This window comes from Pseudopodoces humilis, chromosome 7 (assembly GCF_049639895.1).
Source record: "Pseudopodoces humilis isolate 2021_Gansu_Grassland_sample_001 chromosome 7, ASM4963989v1, whole genome shotgun sequence".
NCBI classification, from domain to species: Eukaryota; Metazoa; Chordata; class Aves; order Passeriformes; family Paridae; genus Pseudopodoces; species Pseudopodoces humilis.
Window position 1 is genome coordinate 49,227,574 of NC_142206.1, and position 14,550 is coordinate 49,242,123.

The 14,550-nt window shown below is 35.3% G+C and overlaps 1 protein-coding gene across 1 annotated transcript in view; it reads left to right on the forward strand.

Moving 5' to 3' along the window:
- The window catches only part of AK7 (adenylate kinase 7), a 29,076-nt gene that overhangs the window by 13,898 nt on the left and 628 nt on the right, over nucleotides 1–14,550 (forward strand). Inside the window, exons 11-17 of the mRNA XM_088057792.1 lie at nucleotides 1,261–1,389; nucleotides 1,689–1,836; nucleotides 4,861–4,989; nucleotides 6,014–6,088; nucleotides 6,745–6,942; nucleotides 10,868–11,088; nucleotides 13,210–13,368. Of these exons, the coding sequence (XP_087913918.1) occupies nucleotides 1,261–1,389; nucleotides 1,689–1,836; nucleotides 4,861–4,989; nucleotides 6,014–6,088; nucleotides 6,745–6,942; nucleotides 10,868–11,088; nucleotides 13,210–13,368 (1,059 nt within the window). The remainder of the gene's footprint in view (nucleotides 1–1,260; nucleotides 1,390–1,688; nucleotides 1,837–4,860; nucleotides 4,990–6,013; nucleotides 6,089–6,744; nucleotides 6,943–10,867; nucleotides 11,089–13,209; nucleotides 13,369–14,550) is intronic.

Here is a 14,550-nt window from a genome sequence, read left to right on the forward strand (position 1 = left end):
AATAAGAGACAATATAAGTTAAAAAAAATAATGACTGAGTTTTATTTCCTTTATGCCTAAAACTGAAATTCTGTAAATGCAAATTAGTTTAATGATGGGAAACTGCTATTCTGGTGCTGGCTTCTTTATGCAGTATATGGCACTCTTGATATATTTTGCCTCAGTAATATAATAAGTGTATATTTTATTTATATAATAGTCAATAGTTAGGTGAGTATTTTTGACCTTTATATATTCATTGAGTGTGGATATTCCAATGCAATACAGCCTTCATTTTACTCTGCTCTGTTGTGTAATTTACAGGGCAACTTCACTATTTCCTATGTTAGCTTGATATTTAGAATTTCTGTATTCTAATGTGTAGGTTACTGAAATGTGCAGAAATATGCTTGTTTACATTCAAGTATTGATAAAGCTGTTTAGCATGTCTATATCTGGTTCAAACTTTGAATAAGAGTTCAGGGCATGTAAAACAAGGTGAAGCTACTTTTGTTATAAGTTATTTATTGAAAGTCCCTTAGCTGTGAAAGGATTATCAGGTCTATGCTTGGGTTAAACTATTGCATCTAAGTACATATGCATGCAACTAAAAAAAACAGTACATACCAGGTTGCAGGAAGGAGGGCTAGCAAGATTGTCTCTGTCACTGCTCTGTTGCAGAGTTTGTAGTGTCAGATTTACTAAATTAAGGTGGTCACTTAATTATGTATGATTTTGAGTTTAGTGCATAATATATTTAATAAGTATATACTGGAATCCTAATTGCACTTACTCATCCTCAGGTTAGGTAGGTTGAAATAAGACATAATTTAAGACTATGATAGATCTGGAATTTTTGAGGTCAAAATAATTTTGATGACAGCAACTCTACCTCAGTTGGGAAGTAGGACTATTGCATGTAGTAGAATATCTATTTATAGTAGAATATCTGCTACCACATTCCAAAATTCACTGCATCCTACCTGTGGGATTGTGTTTCATTTCTTTGGATTATTCAAACATTAATTAACCACAACAAATTTGTCTGTAAGTCTACTGAATAGAAGCATGCTTTTTCTCCAACAGTAAATTTCTTCATTTAACTATGTTACTCAAGTGGGTGACAGAGAAGATATTCACCAATAAATAAATTAATAAATAAATATATCTTTAGTTTTAAGTACAATTGCTGTTTCCTATTAGTCATATTAAAAATATTGTTGCTTTTACATAAAAAAATATGCTATTTGAATAATGTTATAACTTTATCCTTTTTTCCAGCCTCTCAAAATTTGCATTCACGGTCCTCCTGCATCTGGCAAATCTACCATTGCTAAGGAGCTCTGCAAACACTATAAGCTACATTATGTTACGATAAATGATGTGATTTCTGAAAAAATTGCAGATCTGGTGTGTTGCTATTTTCTAATATTCCTGCTATCTTAATTTCTCTGATTTTACAATGTTTGGCAGCATTTAAAAATTAGTTATAATCCCATTATTTTAGAATGGAAATATCTTTCAACTTACTGATCATCTCTAGTGGTTGCACTAAAATCTTTCCAGAGAATTAAAGTTGCTCAGTATCTCACTGTTCATGGGCACACATGAAAGGAATTATTTATTTTTTTCTTTTACTACATCTGTGTATAAAATAAATTTGGTTATGGAATTTCTGAGCCAATTTGTATTTCTATTCTTGTCATCAGGAACAAATTGTGGCTAAAGAATCTGACAGGGTGGAAGGAAAAGTAGAAAGAGAAGGAGAAGAAGATGATGTGCAGGAGGAGGGTGAAAATGTAGAAGCAGCAAAGGAATTATTAGATGCAATAAAAGAAAACATGCAGCAGAATAAAGGTAGGAAATACAAAGTATGATGATTGGATTCAGGCAGCTAATGGAACTCTGTGCAAATGGAAATCAGGAAATAAATTTGTAGTCTAGAATTTACTTCCTATTAAAATCAAGAATCAACTGGACAAGGGAGAGGAACTATAATGAAGGGTTTATAAATTAAGAGTTGAGTCTGTTAATTAAGAGTTGAGATAAAGACAGGGAGAGATCACAAACTGAGTACTGTCATAGGCAAAACAGACCTGACCTGGGGAAATTACTTAAATGTAATCAAAATCAGAAAACACACCTCCCCCTTCTCTCCTGAATTTACACAGGGAGATGAAGAATAGGGGTTATGGTCAGTTCATCACATGTTGTTTCTGCTGCTGATTCCCCCTCAGGGAGAGGAGTCTTTTTCCTGCTCCAGTCTGGGGCTCCTCACAAAGAAGACAGTCCTCCATGAACTTCTCCAGTGTGAGTCCTTCCCATGGACTACAGTTTTTTATAAACTGCTCCATTGTGGGTCCCTTCCATAGGATTCATTCCTTCAGGCACAGGCTGCTCCATTGTGGGTCCCTTCCACAGGATTCAGTCCTTCAGGCACAGGCTGCTCCAGCACGGGTCCCCCACGGGGTCACAAGTCCAGGCATCAAACCTGCTCTAGCATGGGCTCCTCACTTCATGGGTCTACAGGTCCTGCCAGGAGTGTGCTCCAGTGTGGGCTTCCCATGGGGTCACAGCCTCCTTCTGGACACCCACCTGCCCCTGAGTGGGCCTCCTCTATGGGCTGTAGGTGGATCTCGGCTCTCCCCTGGACCTCCATGGGCTGCACAGTGACAGCCTGCTCACCATGGTCTGCACCACAGCCTGCAGGTGGATCTTTGCTTTGGCACCTGAAGCACCTACTCCCCTCCTTCTTTGCCTACTGGGTGTCTGCAGAGAAGTTTCTCGCACAGATTCTCTCTTCTGTCTTCCCTGGCCACATTTACTTCTGCACAAAGACTTTTTCCCTACATAGATATTTTGTCATAGAGGCATAACTACTATCACTGATTGGCTTAAATTTGGTCAGCAGCAGATCTATCTTGGAGCCATCTGGCATTGGCTTGGTCGGATATGGGGGAAGCTTCTACCAGCTTCTTAGAGAAGCCACTTCTGTAGGTCCCCTGGCTAACAAAACCTGTCCACACAAAACCAATGCAACCATACATCTCATATATTAAAAGTGATATATTTGTTAAATATTTTGGTGCTTCCTTAATTGTAGCACTTTCATCTTTCTATTTCAGACTTTTTAAATTATGTCATGTTTTCTTCTCAGAGCAGAGAGCATAAAATTATATAATATAAATTAAAAAGCTGGTGGAATATACCTTTGTCAAAATTGCAGAAATAAAGTATTCTAGTAAAAAAAGTGCACGCTCATATGAAATTGTGGGGGTTCTTTAAGAACCTCATTCATCATTAGAAAGTAAATACTGTTTATGGAAGCCCAGAAAGAATTTCAGAGTTTGTAGATTGAAAAAAGGTTCCTTGCTGAAAAGCATTAGTATATCATCTGTATATGAATAATACCATGTAGTTTTGGTCTCAGTGCTTAACATTTTCTATGTGGTATTGTCTTGGTTTGAAAAGACAGGTGTCCTCTAAGGAAGTCAGTATCTTTCTTTGACATGGAAAAATGTAAATCTCTCCCTCTTCAAATTATTATAATCTTGAAATCAAGGGGCTGTCAGGCAAAGATATGGGAATAGGAATAACAGTTCTTTACTAGGAAAATTAAAATAAAAATGCAGTAGTAAAAAAATAAAACACTGACTGAGTCAGAATATAACCTGACTCCCTGTTGGTCAGGGTGTTGGTAGCAGAATGATTAAGTGGTGGCTGCAGTCCTCCTGCAGTGACAGATGTTTTTCTGTTGAAGCAATGATCCTGTAGAAGGGTGGTAGTTTTCCTCTGAAGGTCCATTGGTGGTGTAGATGGGTCCAGTCTTTCTCTGGGAATCCGGTGGAGAAAGGCTGACTGCATTGTTCCAAGTCTCAAATTCTATCCGGGCAGGAATGCTTGGCTCCTCCCCCTGGCTGGAGCATCTCACAATTGGATGATGTAATTTTATCAATCAAGTAGTGAGACTCGATGGCCCATTAACAGAAGATATCCCCCTGGAGGGAGAATGGGTCATGGAAAATATAAAGAACACTGCCACACCTCATCTTAAGAGATAAGTAATAAGTACTTTTGGTTACATCTTGCATTGCAACCCAATACAGATATAAAGTGACCCCCCTTAAAAATGCAATCCCTTCCTAAGGGTTTACCTGATTTGGATCTTGTGCATCTGCAAAGAAATTATTTTCTTACACACCTGGAAGCTTCTGTAATGAGATCTATGGCAGCACCTCTTCTGCATGATTTGATGTGTTGTTTAAAATAAAAATGCCTTTTAAAATAGTTACATACTTTTAAAATAGTTTAGAAATATCTAAGACTTTTAATAGCCAAAGCAAAATAAAGTAGGAAACTGCAGTTAATGTTTGCAAAAGGACAAAAAATCAAGTCAAACCTTTTTCCTCCTACATATTTTCTCAACAATGTAGAACAAGTAAATAAACCAATTCATATCTCCGCCTGTCTGAAAATGAAACTTGTAGATCCTACCCCACATCTTTTTGCAAGATTCTCAGTCTTACTGTAAAATGAAAATAGAAAATTATTGCTTTCTCGTGTTTTTTTTCTGTAAGTATTTCTTTACTGCTTCTATTAAAATCTGATTGTACTATTCAAATAAAACTAACTTCTTGTTTAGATCATTAAAGTACTAACTTATATCCTTCTAAACACAAAGGTAATTTTGTTTTATATCTACACCTTAGATATAAATATATCTATACCTTAGATATAAATATACAAATAGTAGCTCAAAATATTTAACTTTTTAGGGTCTAAGTAGAAGAAAAATGTATTAAAATGTATTAAATATTAGTAAAATAATTTCAGTTCTCTTGTTTCTTTAAGCTAGGTACCTATTAACCTTCTTTGTCTTAGGCCAACTAGGTGATGAGTATCTTATTAAAATTATGAAGGACAAGCTCATGTCTATGCCTTGTAGGAATCAGGGATATGTTTTAGATGGGTTCCCAGAGACCTATGAGCAGGCAACGGATCTTTTTAAAGGTATGTAACACTTGGTTTGGTTTTGTTGCTGCTTTTGTTTTTATTGCTGCTGGTGTTGTAATTACCATCATTGTTTCAGAGCCATACCACTGGAGTGCATCAGCACTGTAATGATTGCAGTGCAAGATACAAAACAAAGTTTTGTGATTGTGATTACTATAATGTAAGAAGGACTGTAATGCACCTTATTTCATTTATTCACAAGATAATTTTTAGACTATAGTAAAAAGTACATGCACAAACATGGAGGATGCTTTCTTGTCTAGTGTGGGTCTACTTCACTTAAGCCAGCTCTACAGTAGAATTTCTTGATAATATTTAAGGGCTACTGAATGAGGGCATCCAGCCAGTGCACCAACACCTATTTTATGACCCAAATTAGAGTGTATTTATTAGATGAGCTACAGTAGATATGACTTCAGAGAAGCTCTGCAACAAACATTTCAAATTGTGAGCAAGCACTGTCTATATATTAAGACCAGGAATCATCTTCATGTTTAAATTACAACTGGGGTTTGAAAGTACAGAAAAAACAGTCTTGTTCAGCTTAGCCGTTCTGCAAATGGTCATACTCAGCTGATACTCTACAGGTGGTTTTACTGACTACTCGTAACAGCAGACCCTTAATGGCAAAAATAATTTTAACCATAGAGTTGTAAAATATTTCTACTTGCTGTTCTGAGCCTTGTCTCTATTTTTTGCAGAATAATTTATTAGGCAGGAGGAGAGGCCAAAGATAAGACAGGAGTTTTAAGACTGGACATATTAAAAAATTGTGTGTGCATGTACACATGTCTGTGGTATAGGAAAACAACTACTAATGTCCCAAGGTACAATTCTGTGGTGCCTAGCTACATGAATTACTTACTGAATTCTCTAAACTGGTGTCAAGATTAGGTTCATTTCCAATTCTTAGTATCATTTGGATGTTGGCAAACCTGTGTTTTACTGGGCACATTTTTAGCAAATATAGTGATATTATTGCTTAAATTAAAATGTCAATAATTTCTTACTTTTGTTTTAGAAGAAGAGGATGAAGCAGAAGAAGAAGAAGAAGCAAAAGGCATAATGCCTAAATTTAATGAAATAATTATACCTGGTAAGTTTGATAGATTTATTTTTAAATAAACTGAGGAGTTTTATTTTCTAATTAAATAAACTGAGGAAATATTGCTGCCACCAACAAGAAGTCTAAAATATCACTCCATCTCTTCCTATTTAATTTAACTTAAAGAAAGTAATTTCATGTAATGCTGCTGCCCTTGTATTTAAAAGTGAAAAATTAATCATAGAATCATTCAGGTTGGAAAAGACCAGTAAGAGCATCAAGTCAAACTGTTAACCCAGCACTTCCAAGTTCACCATTAAACCATGTCCTTAAGTGCCACAGCCCCATAAGACTTAAATATCTCCAGGGATGGTGACTCAATCACTTCTCCAGACAGCCTGCTCCAATGCTTGACCAACTTTTTGTCAGTTTTCCTTAATCAAAAGGAAGGGTTTGGTGCAGTTTCTGGGTTGTTTGTTTGTTTGTGTTTTTTTGTGAAAATGCCATCAACTGTTGGCTGAAAACAGCAGTAGTGGCTGTCTTCTTATGATTACAGAAGCTTAATGGATAAAATTGTAATGCATTGGTTATGCTGGGAATTAAAATAGAGTGGTTTTCATCTATGTCAAAATTGTTTTATCCTGCTGTTTTTGCTTGATTCCGTTGGAAATTTTGCATATATTCAAACAATATGTTCTTTTTCACAGAATTTATTTTTTCTTTGACTGCATCTGATGAATTCCTTATAAACAGAATAATAAATCTGCCAGAGATCGAAGTTGCTGGAACGCATTATACTGAGGACCAGTTCCTGCAAAGTCTGAAACACTTCCGGAAGTTAAATACCGATGATACGACAGTTCTCAACTATTTTGATGAACTCGAAATACATCCTCAGTTTATTGGTATGGAATAATAAAATTAGTAGATATTAATAAAAAATTTTTTGTTCTTACAAATTTTTGTAAGAACAAAATTTGTTCTTGCACACTTGCAAAAATGGAATAGCAAATGTCCATATATAAATAATATTTTTATTAACATTGCAGAATACATATACAACAAGCATTTAATTATATACCTGCAAAAAATGTTCTTTTACAGTTAACCTGTTTGTAAAACTATGGGTGTTAGTTTTTCATTTTTGTAAAGTTAATTATTAAAATAATTCTATGACTTAGGTTACAGATCTCTACAGTGGCACTTTTTCAGATAGGTGCAAGCGTACATTTTAATGGACATAAACATGGTTCTTCATATTTATTTCTTTAGACTTATTGTCAGATGCTATTGTTGTCCATAAAAATCAGATTTGTTACCTGGTGGGCAACCAGCTAATAATTATACCCTGAAAAGACGCATTGATTGTTTATTTCAGAGTTGTGCTAACCTCTGTGCTTGGTGGTACATCACAAATCAATCACCCCTACTATCAAAACTTTTCATTATTTCTACATATTACCAAACAAAGGGATTAGTGTTTATTGGCTAAATATTACATAGTTCTCTCATTAATTAGTATTCAATCTTCTACTGGATAATTATTCTCTTGCTTCCCATGCTGAGTGTTTATCTTCTTTTGGGTCAGTGGGTTTCTTCAGTTGGTGGTCCTTGAGTCTATGGTTGTGATTTCTTCACAGCTGGCATTTACTTTTACCCAGCTGGAGGTGATTTCAGCACAGTTTCTGAGTTGACTTTATTAGTTTCTTCATTGTCTTGGGCATTCTGACAAATGTCCTTATGGCTTGTAAATTCTGCACTCTTTGTGTCCTGTCAGTGGTACACCCTTCTTCCTGAGCTTTGTTAACCGCTCATTGGTCTCAGACCATTGAGTCTTGTCCAGGACTAAACATTGACGAGGTAATTCTACCAAAAAGTAATTTGTTTTTCTAACACCTGGACATCATTTAGAGCTTGCTGTCTGTTTTATGGGTTAAATCCACCTTCTTGTTGATCAAGCTTGAAAATATACAAAGATGAAACATCAAAGAACATAATTTCTCAAGAAAATTTTTACATTTTGCAACACCATGACAATATGTGTGTAATCTGTAAATTTAGAAGCATTTAAGAAAATTATTAGAAATTAAAAGTGGAAGGCTGGGACTGAATCTGTTTTGCACTACACCTGTATGTGAGAATACTTTTCTTCCCTACATACTATCTAGAAAATTGTGATCACTGGGAAATCTTGAGAAAATAACTATAATCTGATTATTCAGTGCCAATGAGATCAGAGTGACAGTATTCTAATGAAAAGGTGGGTCTTTGAGGGGAGAGGAGAGGAAAGAAAGAAGGGTGAGACCTCTGCAGCTAAAACTGCTGATATTTGGAATGTGTATTTGAGATGAATGATGAAAAATTTAATTGTTCAACCCCCTTAGCCATAACTGAGTTTCTAAATTTTTTTATTTATTGTCAGTTATGGAAATTATTTAGAAAATAATAAGATACACTTTTAAAAAGTGTAGTAGTTGGAAAAAATAGTGAGATAGTAGAATTATTTTAGAATTGAGGAAATTCTACTACAGAAAGCAAATGTATGAAATGGTAAATATTAAGATCTGATGCCACCAGTTGGTCATATTCTTAGCTTATACACTTCTAGATATGCAAGTAGAGGCACTGTCAAAGAATTATGCCAAAAGATGATTCTTTAACTGTAGCCCATTCCAAATACAGAAACTCATTTGCCTACTGATTTGAATTATTGCAGTATCACAGCTGTGATGTTCCAGATGCTTTTCACATTGAGTGTTAGCATTGATTCTCATGTTCAAATGAGCATCATCTTTAGGTCCTGTTTGTCTCAGAACTGCCACTTTACCCATGTTCACGTTCCTGGTTGTTACCCGTGGAAGTATGCAGGTGTGTTGCTTCTGTTGTAAAATGTCAGGAACAGGTTACAAACTCCACTAAGGATCCTTCAGCTCAGTCAATACCCCTCCATTCTAGTTGATGCACCAGCTGGATTTTCAGATGCACAGAATTAAGCAGCAATGGATTTAATCAGTGACCCAACTGCTTTCTCAGCTATATTCTGAAGAAGGGGTTAAAAATTATGCTTGATTTGTTCAATATTGTTTCAAAATAATAAAAGTTTTCTTCTACCTTAAATTAAAAAGATCATAACATATGGTTTTATGTATAATTTTTATGATTATTATTTTTTCTGAGTTTGAAATATGATTACTACAAAGGAGTGGGCTTCAAGATTCAGGAAACTCAACTTTGATGACTCACTGTATGAAGACCGCAAGTTGGTTATCTTGAGTCTCATTTTTCTCATTTGCAAACTGGGAATGGTGACAGGCATGTTAGATCTTATACAAAAAGACATGTTAAAGTTACAACAGCAATTTCCTTTGAAGACCTTAATTTATAAACTCCTTCTCCAGTGATCTTTCCTCTCAGCTAGCATAAGTGCTAACTTCATTTTTCATTTAAAACACATTAGTTTTTGAGGATAAATGTAGTTAATTATGATTGCTGTAAAATGTACATTGTACTCTTCTGTGGCTATCTAAGAAAATGATCAAATTCAACACTGATACCATTCTTAGAAATACTTTAAATGGCTAGAAAAGTAATTCTCATTGTAATTTGTATATCCAGGTGCTGCTAAAATTCTAAAAATTATGGGCTGCTTGCCATAGCAAATGTATTGCTTTAATTCAGAGTACTTCAGCAAGGTAATTCCTGATTTTTTGAAAGAAGAATCTGTAAAATAAGTTTTATCATATAGAACTATATTGGTTCCCTCTTCAATTCATGATCAGAGTTTGGATTTGAGGTCCAAATCACAAACAATTTAACTCTTGGAAAAATGGTGTTAGTATTTGAGTCTGATCCTGCCTGAGTTGGTGATTAGAAAAAGATGAGAAAAATGCTTTGCCAATGACTTTCAAAATAATTTCCTAAAGAACTGTGAAGCAGGGGCTACTGGATTCTCATCTAAGTTCTATATTCAAATTCCTCATTTTCCCTTCATCTGCATGCTCTCTTTACCCATTTCTGTGCTTTTACAATTTCCATTTCATGCCTCTGAACAAGCCCTTTACCTCGGTATTCTCTACCTCAAACGTCCACTCTTTTCTATGAACATTCCTGTACTGTTTCTGCCTCTCCACACTGAACGCATACAGAAACCAGAGAGCCCTGGAGAATGTCTTCATTTGTATTTTTTATTTTTCTTCTTTCTTGTCAAGTTTAATGTGCAAGTAACTTCCAGCAATTAAAATGGGAGTAGGAATAAAGTGAAAGAGAAGGTCTTGTTCAGTCTTCATGTTCCTACATGAAGCTACATATTTTTTTTGTAAATATAACACAGTAAGAGATAGACTAGAAAAAGGTCTGTGTGTTTGTTAATCTGTATGCGTGAAAACATTGGATCTTGTGCCACATCCTAACAACCTATTATGTAGCATTCAGCGGGGAGAGAATGACAGAACTGATGGTTTTGTGCATCTCGAGAAATTGACCTAAGATTGCTGTCAGGAACATCTCTGAGAGTTGGTAGTTGATTTCTTATTTGTGTTTCAAAACCTGGGCAAGCTGCAATTGTTCAACAATAGTTGTAAAATTTATTTTAGTATGTTTCTTCCTTACATTACCTTAAAAGGCAAACTATTTTAGCTGAAACTGGTAAAGAAAGTCAGATTTAGAAAACTTAATTCTATGTAACAAAAATTTGACATTTATAAGCAATTGAAAACATCTTTTACTTTAAAATTCAAACAACATGAACACAATGGTTTTTTAGGTCCTGCAAAATAATTGACAATAGTTGACAAAAGGCTTGAAATGGTTCTGTCTTGTATTGTTTAAAAGATATAGCTGTATATGAAGATGCTGAGAACAGACTTACTGTACCAAAGATCATCAAAGAAGTTGGAGAACCTCGGAATTATGGTTTGACAGATGAAGAAAAGGAGGCTTTGGAACGTCAAGCAGCGGAGGAACGCCTTGTCAAAGAAGCTCAAGAAAAAGTTGAACAAGAGTATAAAGAAGCTAAGGAAAGGGAAGAAAGAATGGCAAGATGTGAAGAGTGGGTATGTTAATACATATATTTAGGAAAACATTTTTATTTATGTGTTTTAGATAGCTTCGAGTAATTTGTTATATATAAATATACTTGGGAAATGTAGTATAAATTCTCTCATTTCTTATATCCTGCTTTAGGTCTGGGTTAGGCTATCTTCATAGCGCATTTTGAAGCCCATCTTACAGAATATAATGTCTTTTTCATTACAGACATAGCATTTTGTATTTTGGTATCAGCATGTCTTTAAAATACTTTTATGGTACTCTGGTTGCTGCTGTGCCATATCTCTTCTATTTTACCATTTATATATACCTACTATAATCAGTGGAGATTTTCCTTACCAAATCTAATAGCACTTTTGCATTTTGCTCAGTTTACCTCTAAGCACCTAAGTCTTAATTATCAAACTAGATTTTTAACTCAACACTGACCTAATCTTCCAGCCTACATTTCAGAAATATTTCTGAGCCTGCAAGAGCATGTGTGAGAGCTAAGTAGTTGGTTCAATAAGGACTACCTGATGCAGTCTGAAGGATGTTTTATTTTTGCTAGTAATCGAATAAGTACTTGGTATTTAGGCTACCTGACCACAGAAGACTTGCAGTGATGCTTTTTCCTTATTTACTTTGCCACACAAAAGGACATTTTTAGTTAAATGACCTGAAATGCATACTGTGAGAATGTCCCTGTTCACACCCAAAGTCAGACCATTTCACCAGAAGGCAAGTCTATTGTCTTCTTGTAGAGCTATTTAAAAACAAACTGATCATTTCACAGAGAAGTCCTTTTCTTATATTTGAATGCCCGTACACATCTATGGGGTAATAATATGCTGAAACTACTGACTTTTAAAGAAGCTTTTACATTCCTCTGATGTTGGCTTGTAAATAAGCGGTTTTTAATCTCTGATTATTTACAGCTTCATTCAACATTAAACAGCATTTTGTACTCAGTAAAATTCTTAAGGTTAGCTAACACATTTTAGGTAGATTCAATCCAAATTATCTACCTTTAAAAGTGCAAACTGTGCATTAATCAAAACTGAAGTAGGTGTTTAAATAAAACACGTGTTTAAGGTTGTCCTTTAAAATAAGCAGACGATCAGGAAATCTAAGCAACTGTTCATTTGCCCTTGGCACTGTAGATTAGCTGCTGTCTCTGAGTAGTGGCCATAGACCACTTGCAAGATTTATTCAATAGCTCTCCTGGATTGAGTGAATAAGGTAAAAATGGGTGTACCTATTTTATCTGATTATTGCTTTTGTGTTATGCTTCGAGTATAGAAAAACAGTCTTCAAAATATCATCTGTTTGCTGTAGCAATGTATGATTCAGGCTACTGATGAATAAAATGAGTGAAGAGAGGACAAAGAAAATGACTTGAAGTAATCTTCTGGCTAAAGCTGCTGCAAGTATGCAGCTACTTAAGTGCTACTGAATAGAAGAAAAGCTTGTAGCAGTTTTATTTCCTCATCCCTCTTACTTTTTGAGTGTGAAAATTGCATTTGATTTCAGCTGAATTCAGAAATAAATTTGGCTGCTGGAAACAGAAGTAATTCACTGTGGTTTTAGTCTATTTGACTCTCAAGCCCCTCGAAAACGTCAATGAAATAAGAATAAAACAAACCAAAGAAACCAAAGAGAATCAAACCAAACACAATAAACAAATTAAAAGTTTAGAAACCCAGGGCTCTCTACAGACTAAAAATATACTTCTTTCCCTCCAGTTCAAGGACACCTCAATAAACCACCTGTGTTTGCAGTAGCACTAAGTTTTGAAGTGCTACAGTGTAGCACTTCAAAATGTAACCATTTTGCTAAATACCTTATGGAAACAGGGCCACTGGAAGCCTCAAAAACAAACCTTCTTTCAGGTGTTAAGGAAGAAAAATAAAATAATTTTAGTAGGGAGATTATGTCAGTCCCTATTATGTTAAATTCTTTGTCCTCTGTGTGTTTTATGCTCTAAATTTAATAAGCAGTTAGTAATTTTTCTTATCAACTTGTTCTTTAAAGTTCTGTCCACAGCATCTAACACTATCTTTTCCCTCTAGACCAGCACTGTTATTTAGCCAAATAATACTTGATAGATGCTATAAAAATTTCATTTTTTTCTTTATTACTTGTAGAATAAACAGCAGGAGGAAGTGAAAAGACAAGAACAAGAGTTCTTGGAGGCCCAGTCTGTTCCATTACGGAACTATTTAATGCAGAATGTCATGCCAACACTTATGCAAGGGATAAATGCATGTTGTATGATCAGGCCAGATGATCCAGTCAATTTTCTGGTAAGGTGATTATGTTTTGTTTCTTAAATATTTTTGAATACTCATCAAGACCCAAAAAATCTCTCTTAATGTAAGGATTAAAATTTCCTCCCCACTTTCAGGCTAGCAGCTCATTAAAGATTAAAACCTGCAATTCTGTTGAGCAGCAATTATAGTGAAAATTAAAACCCAGAAGCTACTCTTTATGGGATTAGTTGATACTGTGTATCAAGGGAAGTATCCAGTGTAGTTAAACAGTAATAGGACAAAAATCACTACTAGAACCTCTTTCCCCTTGGTAGGTGCGCTCTGCACATCTTATATACCCTGACAATTCTGCTGTGTTATACAGGACTACAAGTTAAAGAACTTTTTTACATTGGGCTTTAATTTCCATTAGATTAATTTGTGCCAATGAACCTATTATGATATCTGATAGCTGGAGTTAGGTGCCTCAAAAGAGGATCCACAAAGAAATCCCTGGACAATTATACCCTTACTATCTAGACTCCCCATCCCTCACAGGACATCCCTCATGGGACCAGGAGCTCTATGAGGGTCTGAGATCTGGTTGCCCTTCATTGGTTTACTGTCTGTTACCAGAGGGCTTGCTAAAGGGTCACCTCCACAACCTCTCAGGTTGGTTTCAGTGGGCTTTTGGTTGGTTCTGGTTGTTACAATAATGTGGTTGTTATGGTTTGTATACCATGATCTATGGGCTGTCCACTCCAGCTATTAATTTTTAAGTAATGTTTAAGCTGCAGTTTTGTCTATTCTATTATTAATGTTCAGATTATTAGTGCCAGGTTTCACTGTAATCCATCTTTGACTGAAAAACATATCCATATGGTTCAGATAAAGTTCAACCTGAGGCCTAAAAATTCTAGCTACTTATGCCTACTTTCAAATGATTTAAAACTTTTAACTCTTCAGAATCACTTCCGATATCACTCTCCCCATCCCCCCAGATGCAACTGAGCATATTGTCATAATGATAAATGCAAGCTCTTTGGTAATTCTCTTCATGATACACACATAAATGATGGAGAAAATCTTGTAGGACATGACTAATTCCAGTTACAAATGACCTCAGGACGTTATCCAACTCAACTTTTGGCTGCAAGCAGGGACAGCATTGCATTCAGACAAGAATCCAGGTGCTGAAATGTTATTGCTGTGCTGCTGTTCTACCTGGACATCCTA